At 46.7% G+C, this 18,566-nt stretch overlaps 5 protein-coding genes across 5 annotated transcripts; 3 read left to right on the top strand and 2 right to left on the bottom strand.

The window, feature by feature from the left end:
* The first annotated feature begins 15 nt into the window (after positions 1–15).
* On the top strand, positions 16–1,198 carry BDW43DRAFT_289072 (chromatin modification-related protein EAF6/MEAF6). The gene is made up of 3 exons (XM_032043357.1): positions 16–369; positions 476–700; positions 768–1,198. The coding sequence occupies exons 1-3, from the start codon at positions 154–156 to the stop codon at positions 1,005–1,007; spliced, it is 681 nt and encodes a 226-aa protein (XP_031896067.1). The 5' UTR covers positions 16–153; the 3' UTR covers positions 1,008–1,198.
* Positions 1,199–1,201: 3 nt separating this feature from the next.
* Positions 1,202–4,951, bottom strand: ams1 (alpha-mannosidase). The gene is made up of 4 exons (XM_032043356.1): positions 4,643–4,951; positions 4,078–4,586; positions 1,940–3,926; positions 1,202–1,887 (listed from the first exon to the last, which is right to left on the bottom strand). The coding sequence occupies exons 1-4, from the start codon at positions 4,786–4,788 to the stop codon at positions 1,269–1,271; spliced, it is 3,261 nt and encodes a 1,086-aa protein (XP_031896066.1). The 5' UTR covers positions 4,789–4,951; the 3' UTR covers positions 1,202–1,268.
* Positions 4,952–5,623: 672 nt separating this feature from the next.
* Positions 5,624–7,168, bottom strand: BDW43DRAFT_195385 (uncharacterized protein). The gene has a single exon (XM_032039059.1). It carries the CDS (start codon positions 6,988–6,990, stop codon positions 5,653–5,655), a length of 1,338 nt encoding a protein of 445 aa, XP_031896065.1. The 5' UTR covers positions 6,991–7,168; the 3' UTR covers positions 5,624–5,652.
* A 5,368-nt stretch (positions 7,169–12,536) lies between these two features.
* BDW43DRAFT_195381 (glycerophosphocholine acyltransferase) lies at positions 12,537–14,958 on the top strand. The gene is made up of 2 exons (XM_032039058.1): positions 12,537–13,897; positions 13,956–14,958. Exons 1-2 carry the CDS (start codon positions 13,011–13,013, stop codon positions 14,707–14,709), a joined length of 1,641 nt encoding a protein of 546 aa, XP_031896064.1. The 5' UTR covers positions 12,537–13,010; the 3' UTR covers positions 14,710–14,958.
* Positions 14,959–15,209: 251 nt separating this feature from the next.
* On the top strand, positions 15,210–17,581 carry BDW43DRAFT_289065 (MRS7 family protein). The gene is made up of 3 exons (XM_032043355.1): positions 15,210–15,461; positions 15,554–16,056; positions 16,118–17,581. The coding sequence occupies exons 1-3, from the start codon at positions 15,395–15,397 to the stop codon at positions 17,189–17,191; spliced, it is 1,644 nt and encodes a 547-aa protein (XP_031896063.1). The 5' UTR covers positions 15,210–15,394; the 3' UTR covers positions 17,192–17,581.
* Positions 17,582–18,566: the final 985 nt, after the last annotated feature.

Below are 18,566 nucleotides of genomic sequence, written 5' to 3'. Positions count from 1 at the left end.
CTCTACCTCTCATTCTTCCCCTCCGTTTCTAGATCAATCAATCCGACCAATTACCAAAGAAGATCACAAAAATTTTGTTCGAACACGCGCAAATTTAGATGTCAATCTATCACGCTTAATCCTAAACGTAGTGCGGATAGCGAGGATACAAAAATGACGGAATCCGCCCCTCCGCCCTCCGTCCCCAATACGACCGCAACGCCGGCAGGCCCAACAGCAACCACAAACCAATCCATAACCTCCAACAATAACGGCAATGGAACGGCGTCATCCCAAAGCGGAGCCAATCGCGGCATTCCTTACTACGAGAAACTCCGGCGTGAGCTCCGCGATACATTACAAAAGAAGCGATTAATGGACAAGAGCATGGTATGTCTGTCACCTGTTGGATTTTCTTCCATACTATCTAATAGTATCTGGATGATATAACGACGCGTTTTCTGTGCCTGTGACCCGTTAACATGAATGGATACAGGCTCAACTCGAAGACCAGATCTTCCGTTTCGAACAATCCTACCTCGAAGAAACAACCGCCGGAAACATTATTAAAGGGTTTGATAACTACATCAAGGGTTCCTCGAGCGGGCCTGGCGGAGCTGCGTCTTTGGCACTTTCTGGAGGCGTGGGGGGTACGAGGAGAAAGGCACAGGTGACGGATTCCGATCGCGTTTTCTCAAGAAGTTCGGCGAGCTTTATGCGGGTATGTTTTGTTGTGTCTGCAGACTTTGGTAGATATATAAAGGGTTTCAATGGCTAATAGGTGGAAGGATTCGACACCGTCATCTGTACAGACTACTCCGTCGCACGCCCCGACACCGACATCTGCCAATGGGTCGTCAGGGAAACCGAATGGCGATTCTTCTGCGCCTGGAAGTGTGAAAGGAGGATCATCTTCGTCGAAGAATAAAAAGAAGTCAAGTTCTAATAAGGAGAAGAATGAGGATGACGATGAGGCGGGGGATAAACCGCCCGCGAAGAGGTTGAAAATTAGCTACGGAAGGGATTAATCATTTAGTTCTGATGGGAGTTTTTGAGTTGATTATTCGGCTTTATCCTATTAAGAATGTGGGATTCGGGATCGGTTAGGTGATGGAGCTATAAGGCGCTGGGGCTTTTACTTTTTCTTTCAAATCAACGAGCATCTACATGGTTTTTGATCATGATATCCTTTGTATTATCAAGCGCATCAGCTTATCCAATTCATTTTCAAAGATGACTATACCTCATACATGAAACAATGGTTTCTAAGTATTATCAGAACCCTATAACTACAGTTGCAACCGGTAAGTAGCAACTTCATACGCCCTTAGCTCGATGTTAACATCCACAGTCTCTTCACCCTTGGTAATCGCAAGAGCCGTCTCATTATCTTCAAGCACATTGCACTTCCAAACTTCTTTGACAGGCAACTTAGAGTGAATTTTGCCCCGGACTTTGCCACCAAGTGACTCGTAGATGCGTAGGATAACACTCTTGCCTGCCCGACGGGGTAGATTATCTCGGGAGACATCTTCGTCATCCTCTCCGCGCTTAACTGCGTCCAAGATGAGCGAAGGGGAGCCGCTGATAGAGATAGAGTTAAACACATGGTTGACTATAGAGCCAGAGGATGGCTCAAGGACAAGTGGGTGGTTGAAATTGTATCCCGCTCGAATGGTGCGCGAGTCAAGAGGCCCAGCGTGAGGTAGGATCGCATATCGTATGTGATGACGACCCATGTCTGCGTGGGCATCTGGCGCTTTGGGTGCTCGGAGTAGGGACAGACGCATCAGGTTACCACAAGTTGCAAACCCGTATTTCGAGTCATTAAGGATCGACACGCCATATCCATACTCCGATAAATCAGCCCATTTATGGCAGCATACTTCGAACTTGGCCATATCCCAACTAGAAAAATTAGAAACAATTTAGCTTCCAGGGTGGACGGCAATTAGCTTACCTCGTGTTGTAGTGTGTTGGGCGTCTGACGATCCCGTACTGGGTCTCGTAGGATGCCTCTGTGTTTGTGATATCCACAGGGAATTCTACCTTGAGGAATTTCATGGTCTCTTGCCACTCAACCTCACTTTCAAATTCTACATATGAGGGCTCATCTCCAGCAACAGCAGACAGACTGATCGTTGTCTTGACCCAACTGTTCTCACTGATCTTGGTTTCAGTGACGACACTGGCGCGGTATGAATCATTTTCAGCAATGGTAGTTTTACTGTAATGCAATTCTTTCCTTGATTCGAGATGGAAAACCTCAACATCCCAAGCTTGCCAGTAAAGCGGTTTGTCGTCAAAGATGACCAATTGCCCAGCCTTGCCGGCCTTTGCAATCACTTCACGGTTTGCCTCAACATCGAATAGAGATGTGATTACACCATTGTGGATGCTAACTCTCAACTTTGAGTTCTGAAGTCGGAACACCCCAGGCTGGATTTCTGACACAGTCACTCGGGCAGAAAAGAGAGGTTTGGCCTGATACTCAATGAGACCAGTCTTCCCGCTAACCACTGTATACTTCGGGTAGTCTGCTTCTTCGAAACCTGCAGGAAGCTTAACAACTTCCGACCGATGCCAAGGCAAAGTATTGATCGACACAAGGCCCTTGGTAGGTTTCTTCTGACCGAATCCAAGAGCCTCAAGGGCTTGCCTCCTAACTTTCTGCCCAGTTTCAAAAATCTGGGCATAAAGCTTGTCAGTGTCATCGTAGCACATCTCGATGCAACTGCCTGGAAGGCAATCATGGAATTGACACAGGAGGGTGCTCTCCCACATGTCATCAATTTCCTTCTTAGGATATTGATAGTCGTTGTTCGCTTGCGTCGATGCAAGCGTGGCCAGATACTCAATCTCTCGAAGCAAGAACTCAGACTTGCGATTATTCCGCTTAGTGTTTGCTTGCGTAGTATATGTTCCTCGGTGTAGCTCGAAATAGAGCTCCCCATACCATGTAGCGAACTGAGTACCCTCCGCGGCCTTCTTCTCAAGCCTGGCGAAGAAATCATCCACTGACCCACCCATATTCACGCGCGGAAGCAGCCCTGTCTTATCACTCAGTCCACGGCAACGGCGCAGCTTCTCCAAGTGCTCAAATGTCGGTCCACCGCCACCATCTCCCTTTCCGAAGACGAGAAGTGATGTGTTATCGTTGTCCATAGACTTGTTCTGCGAAACACTGCGTTTCACATCACCAAAGTGAGCCTCCGCAGCATACGTCTCAGATGCCGGCATATGGCAAATGACCTGGCTACCATCGAGCGCAACCCACTTAAAGGTAGTGTGTGGAAAGTTATTAATGTTATTCCAACTGAGCTTTTGAGTAAAAAAGCGGCTCATGCCAGCCAGACGGCATATCTGGGGAATCTGTGTTGAGTAGCCAAAGGTATCTGGTAACCAGAATGTTGTACAACGCTCGCCAAAGTGGCTTTCGAAGAAACGCTGACCGTAGAGAAACTGTCGCACCAAAGACTCTCCACTGGGCATGTTGGTGTCATGCTCAACCCAACTGCCACCAATTGGCTGGAAATGGCCTTTTTTGACCCATCCCTTCACGCGATCGAAGACTGAGGGATAGTATTCTTTCAACCATTTAAACTGCTGCGCCTGTGAGCAAGTAAAACGGTGCTCCGGGTACCTCTCCATCAAGTCACACTGATTCGACCACGACCGGGCTATTTTACGCTTAGTCTCTGCCCAGGGCCACAGCCAGCATGTATCAATATGACAGTGCCCGATACCGTAGACTATCGGCTGCGTATCCGTATCATACACCTCTGATGAGTCGACTCTATCACCCAGATATCTCCTGGCAATCTTGCGTCCTTCCTTGATCGATTCTTGACTCCCATTGCCAGCAATGAAAGCGTCAATGATAGCATTAGCTACCATGTTGGCTTCATGCGACTCCCAGGAGTCACCAGGGAACTCTCGGGCCGCATCTACATGACGTCAGTGACATCTTGCGACAAAAAAGATAACTGTAACAATTACAAAACCCTGCGAGGAAAAAGAGGGGGGAGAGTGGGGATTGGAGGAAGCAAAGAAAAGAGGGAAATCAATCAAAAAGAACACATAATGCAGGCACCATACCTCCAATAATCCAGAAATCATAGTACAAAGCCCGCGCGTCGAGATTGACAGCAGTAATCTGTGCCTTGCTCAAAGTAAAATATCTATCAGGAGATGGCGGCTGAATTATATCCCCGCCAGCGGGATTGCCAAACATCCCATTACAAGCCATCTCGATATAGAAGGTATGTTCTTTCCCATCACGCCAGGTGTCAGGGATGATCCATTCGATGCGCTCTCCGCCGCCAGTGAGGCCTTGTAGCGGATGGCCATCTTCAGTCCAGACTAAGCCCTCGTTATTGGCATCCCAATGGAACTCCAGGCGTTCTTTTTGGCGCAGGTCCTCCGGAACTGTCAGATGGATGCGGAACCAATGAGTAGACCAGCTGGGGCCAAATGAAGCACCGATATGCGTGGGTGTGAAAACATGCGAGGTTGCCTCTTCAAAGGTAGGACGCTCCAAGTTTGGAACGGAGTATACAGAAAGCTTAACGTGGTCTTTGTTGGAGTCCACACCTTCGTAGAATTTACTGCTTGACGTCAAAACCATGGAGCAACGATGTTATTAGCAAATTCAATTACATACGATAAGAGGCCCTGTTCCTTATACTGGCCATTGTCCGTGAACTGTCTCAAACGATCTGTGTAGATGCCCCCGATGCGTTGGCCGACAGGACCGTTTGGGGCCCTGGGAAGAGAGCTGGAAGCTTGTCGGGGAACGTCTCCACCCATGGTAACGGTTCCAATCAATTGTGGATACTGGGTAACTTTATCAGAATGAGAGAATGCGGTGATGTCTGCATCAAAGCAGGATAGAGATGAATGGAAGAGGAGGTCGATTGAGAGAAGCAGCAAGAAGGAGAGTGGTGAAGAGGGAGAGAGAGGAAGATCCAGGAACAGGTGACGACGCTGTTTTGCATACCAGTGAGAGAGACTACTACGTAAATGCGGAGAAACCCTGTGACCCGGTTGGATGGCGGGGAAACCGCTGTCCGGATGGCATGGAATGTGCCCATTGGAGCCAAGACCCAGCCCTGCGCCTACTAGTAGTAGTACTGCCTGAGACAAGTATGGACCCTTGAAGCCCTACCTTTGGAATAACTAAGGGTGAGAAACATCGTCAGACATATACCTAGCTCTATTTAGACCCAGCTATACTATTTATGGAAGTCAATGGGGAAAATCTTGTTTTTTGATTTTACTCGGAATAGCAAGGCAGTGAGTGGCCTCCGAGATTCGATGGTTGATATGCCGCACCGAATGCCCCATGTTTTCGGCGAGATGAAAGGAAATCACCGGTGCTCATGCAGATTTACCGTTAGTTAAATGACAATACAAAAGAAGTAGAAGATATCATGCACATGAACAATGAATCAAGTAACCAATACCTCCCCCATAACGCCCGCCGTGACTATCTCGGGATATCGAAGAATATAAGAAGAGTACAAAGGAAAGAAGAGAAAAAAAGTGAGCGGGTTACTAGATGGAGGCAACTAGAAGGCAAAATAGGCGGGGAAGCCATAGAACGACCTAGATAAGCCGATGCAAGATGCCAGCCCAAAAGACTAGTTTACCAATCCAACAGGATAGGTACGGTCATATCCAGGGGTCAACCCGCCCATAGGTCGTATATGGGTTAACCGGGCCTATGAGTCGGATCTTAGATTTCAGATTTCTTCGTCTTCGATCGACTCTAGCTTGGATGATCTTCTGCCTTGCTCCGTCCAGCGCTACCAGGACATAACTCGTTCCATCTTGCAACACCCTTGCACAAAAACGTGTGCTTTGCTGTAGCGGAGAATACGCTGGCGGGGTGTCTCTTGAAGGTGAATCAGGTCGGCGGCATGTGGTCTTTTTTCGGTATCTGGGAAATCTCACGTTGCCCCTTTGCCGGTAACTGATCCTCTTCTCACGCATGGATCTTTCCCACATGGCTGACCCGTGCTTTTGGTAGGCAGAGATTGGTAGAACTGGATGTTTCTTTTGATTGGACGTTACCATGTGTGTTGATTTATCGTACTCGTCCAGGCTCGAAAGGGTGGACACCGACAGCCGCTTAAGCTCATCGGAGAGATCAAGAAAGTTCTCCTGTAGCCCTGTGCTTCCGCGATCAGAATAGTTGGAGTAGTTGCTAGAAGAAGTTTTATGGGCAGATCTGTATTCTTCCGGCAACTCAGAGGGAGCTGTCGATGGTCGTGGTCGTCGCTTAGGCTTGGTCTTATCAGCCGAGTGCTTGGACAACCTTCGTTGTACGTAAGAGCGGATAGAGTTTCGCACGTCATGAGCAAGTGCTCGTTTATCCGGTGCAGTCCATCGGGGGCTTTTCTTCGTAAAGTCGAACGCTGCTAGGTTCAACCGGCTGTTGTTGCGCCTCCGAGGTGTAGTCGGAAACTTAGGATATCCATGTGGTAGCTCTGATGGTGTAGCGAGCTCAGGAAAGAAATCCCACTTTTTTTCTCTAAAATAATGATTAGGGGCTGTTCGATTCCCTGTTAGAAAAGGCCGATGTTCGAGTTGATCATCGGAGGATGTAGTGAGTGCTAAAGGTGATGGTCCTGGTTTACTATAAGGCTTCGCTTGAGGCGAGCGATCTATACTAGGAACAGGAGAATGCTCGACAAATTCGGCCAGGTCATCCGAAGGCGAACGTACAAAAACCGTGTAGCTATCCGTTGACGCATCAGACGTGCGACGAGTCTCGATGCTGACATCTGTGCTACTATCGTCGCTCCATGCCGTTGAGCCCTCTGTTGAGGGTGTTGAGGGTAGTGGTTTCGCAGGTAGCTCGGGGAGAGGCTTATCCAACCGTAGTGCAGAGTGAGCAGGATGTTGAGAAGTATGTGGAGGAACAACTTTCTCCAGTCCCTCGAGCGACCGAGACGGTCTCACCGGCGGAGCCTGTCTTGGGACAGCGAAAGAAGTTGGTGAAAGCATGACTGAGATTTATGTTCCAATGGCGTTTGTGACTGAAAATAATGTCTTATCTATCTCTTCCCCAAGAAGGGGATCAGACAAGACCGAGGGGTGAGAAACTGGCGTTGACCATAAGCAAGTGATTTAGAAGCAAATAGCCACTTTTATGTCACTTCGAAGTCGAATGGGGTCTAAGCTATTTCTGACAGCGGCGACGAGGGCTTAGAAGTTGCTAAGCGCTCAGTATTGTTTATTCTTCTTATCTGCGTCCAAGATGACGGTCACAAGACCTCGTCCCCGCAAATTCAGCTTGTGGCTTGAGCCCTAATCCTGGCCTGCAGAAGAATTCCCAACAGCGGAACACGCGGGAGCATTTTTCATAGGAGTGAGAAAATAATAAGATAAATAACAGGGGCCCGAGGATGAGAGAAGAAGAAGTAAAGAAGCAAATAATCGACAAAGAAACAAGAGGTAATGTAATATAAAGGGGTGGAAGGTGCAGCTAAACGAGGCATAGAACTGGGGAACCATAATAACACTTCAGTATTATTACCCACATCCCTGGATAGAAATGTCCGGAAAGGGTAGTCCAAGAAATAAAAAAGACCCATCCAAAGTGTTGTGGTCTAGTCGTGGGTCTCCTGCAGGATCGCCATGGTCGTGGCCATCATGGGCAACAATAACCTCATGGGCCACGCAGGGTGACACACCCATGCAAGGGATACTCCGTTTTTGCACTGCCTGCACCGATATCAGCAGCCCAATGGACTATCGTAATTAATCAATGACGGAAGAGTTCATTTGAGAAGCATAATTTCTGGAACACGGCAAATAAACTCGTCACTAGACTGTAGGAAGTTATGTGGCATCTAGAAAGGGTTGAACAATAGCGCTGAAATATATCCGGAAAGGTAGACTCGGAAGGTAATGCCCGCAGTAAGGGCAATCATCCTTGGGAGGGGATAATGCCGCACTGAGCAAGTGGATCCGGTACCTACCGTGTGCCCAGTATCCACTGTATCTTAGGGATCATCGTCGTTGACACCGCAATTCCCTGAGGCCGATCGAAATGAAGTGGAGTGTCAGTGTCAGTAACAAATATGGACTGGAACGAAATCGAAGGCCAGTAATCTTTGGACCAGCTCTGGATCGCGTTAGACTATCCATGTGTTCGTCCTTCGAAACAAAGAAAACATTCTTTGCCATGAGCCGCCACATCTCTAGCGGCTTTTCGCACGGTGTTAGTGACGAATGCGAAGACGGACCAGAATCGAATCCGCGTAATTTCCTTTCCTTTGCTTTTTTTCCCTTTATATTCTAATAGCTATGCGTTTGAGTCGTGTTGGCCTATTCAATCCTAGTTTCTTCGTTTGACGAATTTTCGCGACATACATACTCATGCGTAAAGTTATGGATCTATCACATTTAGCTTCTTGCGGTGAATACCGCGTAAATATGGGCTTCCTCTCTTCAAATTATACTTCCATCGACAGTGTCATAGTGCAGGAACCTTATACAATTCCGAATCGGCGTAAAACAAGAAAGAATAAACTCTCTTCCTTTTTTACTTACTGTGTACCTCAAAAACTTTCTTCGTAAATCCAAGGACTTGGAACTGGGCCCGGTTATCGTACAAAGCTAATTCGGATAACCCTAACTGTCACCTCTAGTGCCCTGGGTCAGCAAACCCAAGTTCTATAATTGAATAGCTCGCCTCATTTCTCTTTGTTTTCCGAAAGGAGCGTGGCACGGACAATTTTTGCTTTACCTCTCATGATGGCATAACAATCATCCATCTTTATGGAGTAGGAACACTCTTATAGCCGAACTTGGTGATAGTTTTTCGTCGCAACAGTAGTATACTAGGCACAATTGCATGCCTCGCCTCTCAATGGTTACTGCTTATCTGGGAGCGAACAGTCTAGTCACGTTATTTCTAGGCCTGCTTATTGATGAAAATGTTGAAAATATATACTACGATGGTTGGCCTAGAGCTTGGGCCAGATCTTACAATGATTTGATTTCCAGATAAATTAGAGTACTGGAAAACATAGTAAGCAGAGTGTTACGGATCTGAATCGTTGGGCAGTTACTCCTGAAGCCCTTTTCAATTATTTAAATTTTGATCTCAATTTTGAGAGGTGGGAGGGTTGACACCTGGGGGATAGTGAGAAGGATGTCTCATGAACAGATAACACTAAAGAGGAAAGATAAGAGGGAGAGACTCAATGAGGAATGCAAGACACGGAACGCCACCCTGCAAGCTGACTTTTTCATGCACACGCTAGCAGTGATGGTACCGGATACCTCACCCATAGCAACCCTAAGACATAACAGATTTCCCCTTGGTTGGGGACAAACCGCCTTCTAGCCTTTACCCGATATGTTCACATTGTACGAAACTTGAGGTATATCCATGCGGGTTAAACAAGAAATAAACTCACCTTCACGGCTAGACCGAACACTAGTACGGCAGTTTCAAGGATCTCCCTGGAGCCGTTCCTTTATCCCTGCACCGGATACGCTGTCATGGTAGTACTAGTAGCCATCATTCCCCCATACGGAGTGGGTGATTTTCGGCCTTCTAGCCATTCGTTCAAGGATCGATCGCGTAATCGTCGCTGTCCTACTCATAATTCCTCAACGATAATCCCAGTCTCTTGGGTATTCCATCGATAAGAGCAGAGCCCGTCAAGCACACCAAGTTGCCTGAAGTGGCTGAAAGAGCTCCAGTGTACTCAGTTGTCTACCAAGAACTGCTCCGTACCCTGGTCCAGGGGTGACTCGGATATGTCTCGGGTTAGGACTTGATCAATTGTTGGCAAGTCGAACCCTCGGCCGAAAGAGCATTGGCGCAGGACCCCGAGTGTATCTCAAATCATTAACTACAGATGATTATCCCGTAAAATCGCCAGTGAGCAAAGCCAAAGGCATCAGGGAAATGTGCTAGATCCGGGAAATCAAATAGAACTAGTATAAAGAAAGCTCCCGTTACAAGTGACAAGAATATCAACGGGTTAAGAGCTACTTACTATACCCAATATGACTACAGCTAGCACGAGTTCATTGTACATATCTTGTTACAGAAGTTACAAGCTCAAGTGTCATGAACCGACTAGGTTAGGGAGCCACTTTGCTACTCGTAGTAATTCTCACTCAGCATAGTAAGTCTCTATGATTACTGGATAATCGCATCGAAGAATCTCAACTGTTCAGCTTCTTTGTTGTCTCATCTCAGCCAATGCTAAGCAAACTATGGAATAACGAGATGAGAATCATAGAAATTACTACGATCTTGAGAGATAAACACTGGATACAGTCAGGAGAATATGAGTCCCTGAACCTCCATCAACGGTAATACAGTGAGTATAAGCACAAGCCACTTTTACAAGGTTAGGTAAACGAGAGCACTTACTCTAAGCCGGGAATCTGTCGCAGGTTAACAAAGCGACCCAAAACGTGGCAATAAAGTTTGATCTAGTACATCATCCCCGCGTATAGTATGGCGTCCTCGCATGCATCCTTCCGGAATGCATTTCACTGAAGATATAATTAGCAACATGGTCATCCTGTTCTCCCCAAAATTTTCCAATTGATACTTCGGATTGTGAATCAGAATTGCTGTCCTACTTGCTTGGCTAAGACCACAATATTCTCTGTAATTGGCTGTAAAGCTATAGTTAAGAATATTGTCACCTGAAACGGAGAGAGACACGATGCTAAAAGAAAGGAGAAACGAAAGATGGGGCGGCGAAGTACTCTAGTGCCATTGCGAAAAATGCATGCTGAAGGTCATGGCTTTTGTGTACTTGTGTATTCTCGTAGACGCTAGATCACACTCCAATCGCCATTCATGGATATAATAGAAGGTTTACTGGTGGTCAGAGCGTGGCCCAAAAAAGCACTACTTTACCCGATGCTCTCAGGTCCGGATTGTCATGTCTGTTGGGCTTACCCAACCTAGGGTTACCCGAATCCCCATTTAGAAAAGGCAATTGACCTTTCCAGGCCGGCCCAACTCGTACCAATTGTAGTAAGTGGAGTGGTTGGTGGGATAAGTAGTAGTTTACGCCTGAATCCGAAAGAATTATTTTACGGGGGCAAGATCCAGGACCGCATGATACAATCTCGTGTGGCGTAAGTGTCAGGCGTCTTTATCACTTTTCCTCGAAACTAATAGAGAGAATAAGTATAATTAGATAATGACTATAACCATGGTATTCATAACAAGATGAACAATGGATAGTGCATCTAGAGGTTGTCTCACTCTCATGATAAGGATTGCTACATACAGCCGTAGGTTTTCTAGAGCGAGGTTATTACATAAAGTACTGCCGAACTGCTTTGTTCTCTTTAGCGTAGTCACGCTACGCTACAAATCTCTTTGTAGTGTGAGGCTGGCGAGAAAACGCGTTTATGGATATTAGGACACTCTGAAAACCATTTCATCTCCCACCAAAGGCTGACCAAAGAACAACCGTCTCTGTGGATTACAGGGGTAAAAACGATGAGTGCGCTCCCTGTATAGATGCAACAGGTGACCAGCCTTGTTATACATGGTAAAACAAAGCGTGCATATGCTCTTTGGGGTACGACATAATGTAAGTTACATGCATAAGGCGCAGTGCAACATAGGATGCCAAACATAACCTGACATGGCTGCTAGCATATTTAAATATAGAGGCAATTCTTTTTTTTTGACCACTTAATTAAAAGTTCTATTGAGAGCATAAGGACCTGGTCAGCACTGGTTGATCATTGCTGTCACTGTATATGAAGGAAGGTAACCGTAAATGCAGGATGATGAGAGGCTGCCTTCTCATGTCGAGACGTAGTAAATTCTGACAACAAAGTACTTTGCTTCTCGATGTGTGTTTTGGCAATTCAAACATTTATCATATTTACAGGCTGTTTTCCTGGACATCTAGTGTGTCAACCAACCATATTGAAGCAATAGACGTGGCATGAAGGCTGATTGCCCTGAAAGTTCTTCATGGCGTCCAGCTTAACACTTCTAATATACCTCTCGTGGCGAATGTATGTACCAGCATCTTCAGATACAGGAGACTTAATATACAAAACGGTACGTGGCATGTGATATTTAGCTTTCCATGGTATAATATAGGGGGTGAGTCTGAATAAGTAGCGCTCTGGGTCTCGCGGAAGTAAAATCTACCTGGTGCAGATTGATATATTCCAGGATATTCGCGAAGCTAGTTTCTCATTACCATTTGGGTTATTAATGTTGCGAGTTATGCCATTTTCTAATAACTACAGCCTATGTGCCGTTATGTGATAGACAAACCATCTTACAGTGCTTCCAACTAAAGAAGAATTAGATCTCCATCCACCTCCTCGATTGGTGTTCTTGTTACTTTTCAGCGTACTCTTGGTCTGCATGGTATCGCAGTTTTTGTCCAAGTAAATTGTTGCAGCATGTACATACAGATAAGACCCGGAGTACTATGTACTTAAAAAACCAGTACATTTGACAAACCCATTCTTGCCTAGACCGCCTCAGGTCTGAGACCTGCGGGATCATGCACCTTAGTACCAAGCTCCCATTGGCTCCTAGCTCCCATTGGCTCCTCCGGGGAGGTCCCCCCATCGTGAGTTGCAGCTCCAGCGCTGGAGAAACCAAGGAAACACGGCAACGGAGCACTGGCCAACCATAGGTGACAACGCGTGCACACCCAGAACCTCAACTTCCAACTTGTCCTTAACATCTTCCCTCTGCCCGATTTTCACCCCACACTCGGTGGTTTTGATCACTCGACTAACTCTACTGGGGGTCATGCGCTTTGAATGTTGAAGGAGACTGGAGGGCTTCGATCGTTCGAGTGTGACTCGAAAGTTTGGGACCGATCTACTACGCTCCTCCGAGTAAGTACTTATTGAAAACGGTCTTTCATAGATTGATACAGTACCCACTATTCCTTAATGTCGATATTCCTCACCAGTCTCCGGGGATATCGGATTAACTGCTTGTGATATATCATCGAGATAACCAGAACTGGCGGATCACGCTTCTGCGGTAAATCATGGGGATGCTAACATTCGGGCGTTTTCTTACTAGACCCTATCCTCACTATCGTGATCGTGACGGCCCTACGATTTTTTCTTTTCAACAGAAACTCGTTATGGAGGATGGTGCTTCCTACTCGGCCGGCAACTCGCCCGTCCTTCAGGTGGTTCAAGGCGATGAAATCTCAGACTTGGACGAAATTGCAGGATCCTCCGATGGCTTTTATTCGCCGCCTGGTACACCTAGACGCCCTTCTTTCTCTTACCAAGATGACTGGGAGACTTTTCCTCCATTGGATAAGTTGACGGTATTCGACCTGCTGGACAACTTCTCCCTATCCCAAAGGCTCGAAAAGCTACAGCGTACCATCAATGCGCAGAAAGAAAAGATGAAGAAACAGCGGGAGAAGCTGAAGTACACCTCTGCAACTGCAAAGGACCGTGTCATGGGTGAGTGGAAAAGACGCGTCCCAACGGCTGACGAGCAGCTTGACAAGTATCGCCGCCGTATGAAGGCCAGCGTTGAGCGTCTGGGGAAGCAATGGAACGCAACAGCGACCGTTACATTACGCGAGAAGATTTCATTCATCGCCGGTGTCCTCAATATCTTCTTTAGTGGCTACCTCATTGGAGCCCATCCAGAGTCTTTCTATATTTGGTTCACTATACAGCTAGCCTACTTCATGCCGATTCGATACTACAGGTATCACGAGCGGGGCTACCATTACTTTCTGGCTGACCTCTGCTATTTTGTCAATGTACTATGTATGCTGAGTATTTGGGTGTTCCCAAGCTCCAAGAGACTCTTCATAAGCAGTTACTGTTTGACTTTCGGGAACAACGCTGTTGCAATTGCTATGTGGCGAAACTCGCTTGTATTCCACAGTATGGACAAGGTTGTTAGGTAAGGGTCATATATGTCACACTTCCAGGATTATCGTTATAACTGACCTATGTCGCAGTCTGTTCATTCATATTATGCCGCCAGCGACCTGGCATTGCCTTGTTCATTTGACTTCTGCGGAGAGGCTGAAGGGCAGGTTCCCAGCTATTTACGACATCAAATTCAGTGAGCCTGGCTCGCCGGACCACTTTTCACTCTTATCCATGATGATCTGGGCAACGGTACCCTATACAATCTGGCAGTTATCCTATCATTGCTTTATCACCGTGCGGCGTGCCGAGAAAATTGCTGCAGGACGACCGACCAGCTTCACGTGGCTCCGCAAGTCGTATGCGAAAAGCTGGATTGGTAAAATAGTTTTAGGCCTGCCCGAATCACTACAGTCTCCCGCCTTCATGCTGATCCAATATTTCTATGCGATTTTGACAATGATCCCATGCCCACTTTGGCTATGGTCCCGCTGGGCTAGCGGAATATTTCTGACTGCGCTTTTTATCCTGAGTGTGCACAACGGCGCGACCTACTACATTGACATATTTGGCAAGCGGTTCCAAAAGGAACTGGAAGAGCTGAAAAGAGATGTCGCGCGGTGGCAGTCCTCTCCAGAAGGAACCGCTAGTCCAACCATTCTGACGTCAGACCGCGCTGTTGCCACTGGGGCCCACATCTTGGATGATTCTAGAGTCACAGCAAATGATGGAGAGCTCGACAAGGCAAGCATCGATCAAATTCCTCTGCTCGATTCCAACGCGACTTCGCGTGATATACAAGATGCAGCCTCTAATTCCCAGGTGGTGCGAGAAAGGAAATAGCATTTACTTCCCAATGCTCATATTGATGTTAGTTCTGGCGTTTTTCCCTCTTGGTTTCCAGCTTGCCGGTTCTGCCACACTTGCGATTTTGGATCAATGATACCCAACTTACTAATCAGTCGTTCTTTGCTATACATGTTTCACAAGATATACGTGTTCATATATAGAACATACTTTGGTTGACAGCATGCAGACTTTTAATTATTGCTCTATATTTGATCAATCAGAATATGACATCAGAGATGATCTGGATCTTTTGATTTCCTTGTAGAATTCCTTGAAACCCATCAAACTTTCCTCTTCTGTAAATCTTTTCTTCTCTCTCTTTTTCTTGGGTGTGTGGAGAGCCTTTGTAAAGCTGCCATACCCGGAACAGCCCGATCGCGGATAGTTTGTTGCCGCCGAGAGAATCGGCAAAGCTTAAATGCGGCCCCGAGCGATAAAGTCCGGCGGCAACAAATAGTAAACCCCGAAATCTTGCATCACGTGAGCTTCCACCTCTCCTCCAGAACTTGGGAAGAAGGACGACACATTACCACTCCTTGATATTCTTGCCAAACCCATTTGTGTAATCTACCTTGTGGGATCATATAGCTTGCTGTGCTAGTTTTGCCGAAATTGTTGTTCCTATTTTTGACCCTTGCTCGCTCTCTGGAGCACCACCTCCTTTCCAACGCCTTCCGCCATGTCTGTCAGCATTAGATCGGCTAGACTTGTGCGCAACAATGCTGCATTGCGCCCCTGTTTGATCGGTACGCTTGCGTCGCTACTACTTGTTTTTGCTACTGTGCCTTGTTTTGCGAGAAACGATATCATATTATGGCTAACATTAATCCTTAATCAGCCCGACCACGCTTTACTGGTGCACTGGGCGCAAGCTCGGCCGCCAATTTCCGGATCAATGGCCGGGGTCTTCCATCCGACATACAAGCCCTCGCAGTTCTGGTCCCTCACCGTGGATATGCCACGGAACAATCCACTTCTACCTCATCTTCCTCGAATTTCCCTCCGCCCGTCTTCAATGCCGAGCAAGCGAAAAAGCCCATCGTACCAGAAACCTCGCAGCCTGCCAAGCTGTGTCAACAAGTTATTCCTAAATCAGAATTACCAGTTACCCCGACGAGCAATGTCCCGAGCAAAGATAAGTTAAGCGATGCAGGAGCAGCGAAGGAGGCTACTGAGGAGAAGAAGGAGCAAAAGAAATTGACCCTTGGGCAAAAGATTAAGAAGGAAGCCCAGCATTATTGGGATGGTACCAAGCTTTTGGCCACGGAAGTCAAGATTAGTTCAAGACTAGCATTGAAGATGGCAGCGGGCTATGAGCTGAGCAGAAGGGAACACCGACAGGTTCGCTCCACATCCCCCTTTCACGTCATGCATTGCGATCCTAATTGCTCGATGCATCTAGCTTCAACGAACAGTCAAGGATCTTGGTCGCCTGGTCCCCTTTTCTATGTTTGTTATCATTCCTTTCGCAGAGTTGCTACTCCCTGTGGCTCTTAAGTTGTTCCCTAATATGCTGCCAAGCACATACGAGGGACAGAAAGCACGCGAGAAGAAAGCATTGAGCTTGAGCTCCACACGGAAAGAGGTCTCTGGATTCTTGAAAGACACTCTTAAAGAGAGTGGCCTTCCTGTGACCGCTGCTACCGTCAAGAATGACGAGTTCGCAGAGTTCTTCAAGAAAATTAGGACAACCGGAGAAGCACCCTCTACCGAGGATGTCATCAAAGTTTGCAAGGTCTTCAAAGATGATCTGACCCTGGACAACCTTTCTCGCCCTCAACTGGTTGGTATTTGCAAGTATATGAACCTGAACTCATTCGGCACTGATGCCATGCTCCGGTACAACATCAGACATCGCATGCGGCAGATCAAGCGCGACGATCGCGCTATCTTCTACGAGGGTGTTGAATCGCTTTCCGTTCCAGAATTGCAGATGGCATGCGCCTCACGTGGTATCCGCACTCACGGCGTATCTCCTGCTCGTTTGCGCGACGATATGTCGACATGGCTGGATCTGCGTCTCAAGCAAGGCGTTCCGTCTACCCTTCTTGTTCTGAGCAATGCATATGTTTACGCACAGGGTGGCAAGGAGACAGAAATGTCCTCTCAGATCGAAGCTCTCCAGTCGGTTCTGTCAAGTATCCCTGAGGAGTTGTTCCATGAAATTGAGTTGGAGGTTCATAACGCCGAAGGTGCTGCTACAAACAAGCAGCGTCTGGAGGTCATTAAGGAGCAGCAAGAGCTCATTGAGGAGGAGAACGAGCAGAACAGCGAGAACGAGGAGAAGGGCGTCGTTGCACCCAAGGATCATGAAGATATTGATGATAAAGACGATGTGAATATTGAGGCTAAGTACCAGTCGCAATCCGGGGAGGCAGCTGAGGCTGTGGCTGAGGGCGACAAGGTAGAGGAGGCGCAGTTGAAAGGCTCATCCGCCCAGGCAAAGGAAGTGAAAAAGGAGACAACTTCTGCCTAGGAAACCTCCGGATTTGCACTGCATGACACATAGACTTTCCCTTCATTCCCGCTCTTCATCTTTCTTGGTTGTGTTATTGTTGATACGATAGACTATTTCCTTGTTTAATCTCCTTGAACTTGACCACAAACCTCTGTGGTTAGCTACCATCCGTCTCTCTGTTATATTATATGTATCATCTTCTTATTCAGTGATATCTGGCTAAATGGACATAGAAAATTATGTGGAATATATCCGACTTTACGTCCTTGTCCTCCCAATGACCTTCCTGTTCTTTGCAAAAGAGTGTATAGCCTCAGCATGGTGACAATAAAATGTATTGCTGGAATACATAGTATGATCAGCTTCTAGCCTCCTCTCCCGATAGCTAGTTAGGTACGTTTATGTTGCAATTCCACAAATAAACGAATCCAGTTACATTAGTCCTTAACTATCGTCCTTGAGGCGTTCCACATACATGACAAACGAACGTGTATATCACATTGATATCTGTTCATCCCAGTGAGGAGTGTTTCTAATGCAAATCATTGTCTATACTATTCAATGGCGGCATCAATTAAAGCTAAATTTCTATGGATTATTTATTGTATTGGTCTCCGATGTGACAGTAAAGATGACTTGGCAGACTTAACAGTGATACATCAACACAGTTAAAAAGTTCGTTAACCAATCTATTTCGCCAAACCAGTATATTCGTTCGATTTAGGAAAGGTATGCACATTTTGGTAGCTTACCATTTTACAACTCTGAGACGCAAAAATGAATGTGAAAAGGTCTCAGTGGGTCAAGAACCCACCCGGAGGCGCGTGGGGCGAGGATACAGTGTGTCGAATCCCGGGTGTTTGGAGCTTTGAACATCCAACTTCGGGCGACTCCTAATCTATCCACAGGGCTGGCTGCTTGGTTCTATAGTAAGCAGGCCCCTTCTACCAAACAAGCTCACCCAAGCATGGGCGAAAGCTTACTACATCTTAAATTCTAGAGTGTGTTTACTTCTATGTATAGTATGGAAGTGCAATTTACCTGGGCAGACAACGAGCCATAATGACTTCGTACACTCTACCATGGTTCGGAGTTCAATACTTTGACAACGATATTGCTTCGAGGGATTAGTAGAATATGCAATGCCCTACCTTTTGTCATTCAAAATCATATAGCGGCGCCATTTTGCTGGAACCTATGGGGAGTTTTCCGAATCACTATCGCAGGACACTTCGAGCTAGGATGTACTTGTATACATGGCCACTGTATTGACTTAAACTAGTACTAATATATGTGACATTTGATATACATCGGATGCCTTAACAATGATGGGGGCTGAAGTATGGGTCCCACACCCCACTGTTTCCCTGGAAAGCGCCGCATCGCCTGATAT

The sequence above is a fragment of the Aspergillus alliaceus genome (genome assembly GCF_009176365.1).
Source record: "Aspergillus alliaceus strain CBS 536.65 unplaced genomic scaffold BDW43scaffold_55, whole genome shotgun sequence".
NCBI lineage: Eukaryota > Fungi > Ascomycota > Eurotiomycetes > Eurotiales > Aspergillaceae > Aspergillus > Aspergillus alliaceus.
This window is presented reverse-complemented; position numbering and strand designations above follow the sequence as displayed.

Coding starts and splice junctions, on each gene's coding strand:
- ams1 (XM_032043356.1), bottom strand. CDS start 4,788: ATGGGTGGAGACGTTCCCCGACAAGCTTCCAGCTCTCTTCCCAGGGCC. Junction 3,927..4,077: donor TGATTTCTGGATTATTGGAG/GTATGGTGCCTG, acceptor GACGTCATGTAG/ATGCGGCCCGAGAGTTCCCT. Junction 1,888..1,939: donor CCAACACACTACAACACGAG/GTAAGCTAATTG, acceptor TAATTTTTCTAG/TTGGGATATGGCCAAGTTCG.
- BDW43DRAFT_289065 (XM_032043355.1), top strand. CDS start 15,395: ATGTCTGTCAGCATTAGATCGGCTAGACTTGTGCGCAACAATGCTGCA. Junction 15,462..15,553: donor ATTGCGCCCCTGTTTGATCG/GTACGCTTGCGT, acceptor ATCCTTAATCAG/CCCGACCACGCTTTACTGGT. Junction 16,057..16,117: donor GCAGAAGGGAACACCGACAG/GTTCGCTCCACA, acceptor CGATGCATCTAG/CTTCAACGAACAGTCAAGGA.
- BDW43DRAFT_289072 (XM_032043357.1), top strand. CDS start 154: ATGACGGAATCCGCCCCTCCGCCCTCCGTCCCCAATACGACCGCAACG. Junction 370..475: donor GATTAATGGACAAGAGCATG/GTATGTCTGTCA, acceptor GAATGGATACAG/GCTCAACTCGAAGACCAGAT. Junction 701..767: donor GTTCGGCGAGCTTTATGCGG/GTATGTTTTGTT, acceptor AATAGGTGGAAG/GATTCGACACCGTCATCTGT.
- BDW43DRAFT_195381 (XM_032039058.1), top strand. CDS start 13,011: ATGGGGATGCTAACATTCGGGCGTTTTCTTACTAGACCCTATCCTCAC. Junction 13,898..13,955: donor AGTATGGACAAGGTTGTTAG/GTAAGGGTCATA, acceptor CCTATGTCGCAG/TCTGTTCATTCATATTATGC.
- BDW43DRAFT_195385 (XM_032039059.1), bottom strand. CDS start 6,990: ATGCTTTCACCAACTTCTTTCGCTGTCCCAAGACAGGCTCCGCCGGTG.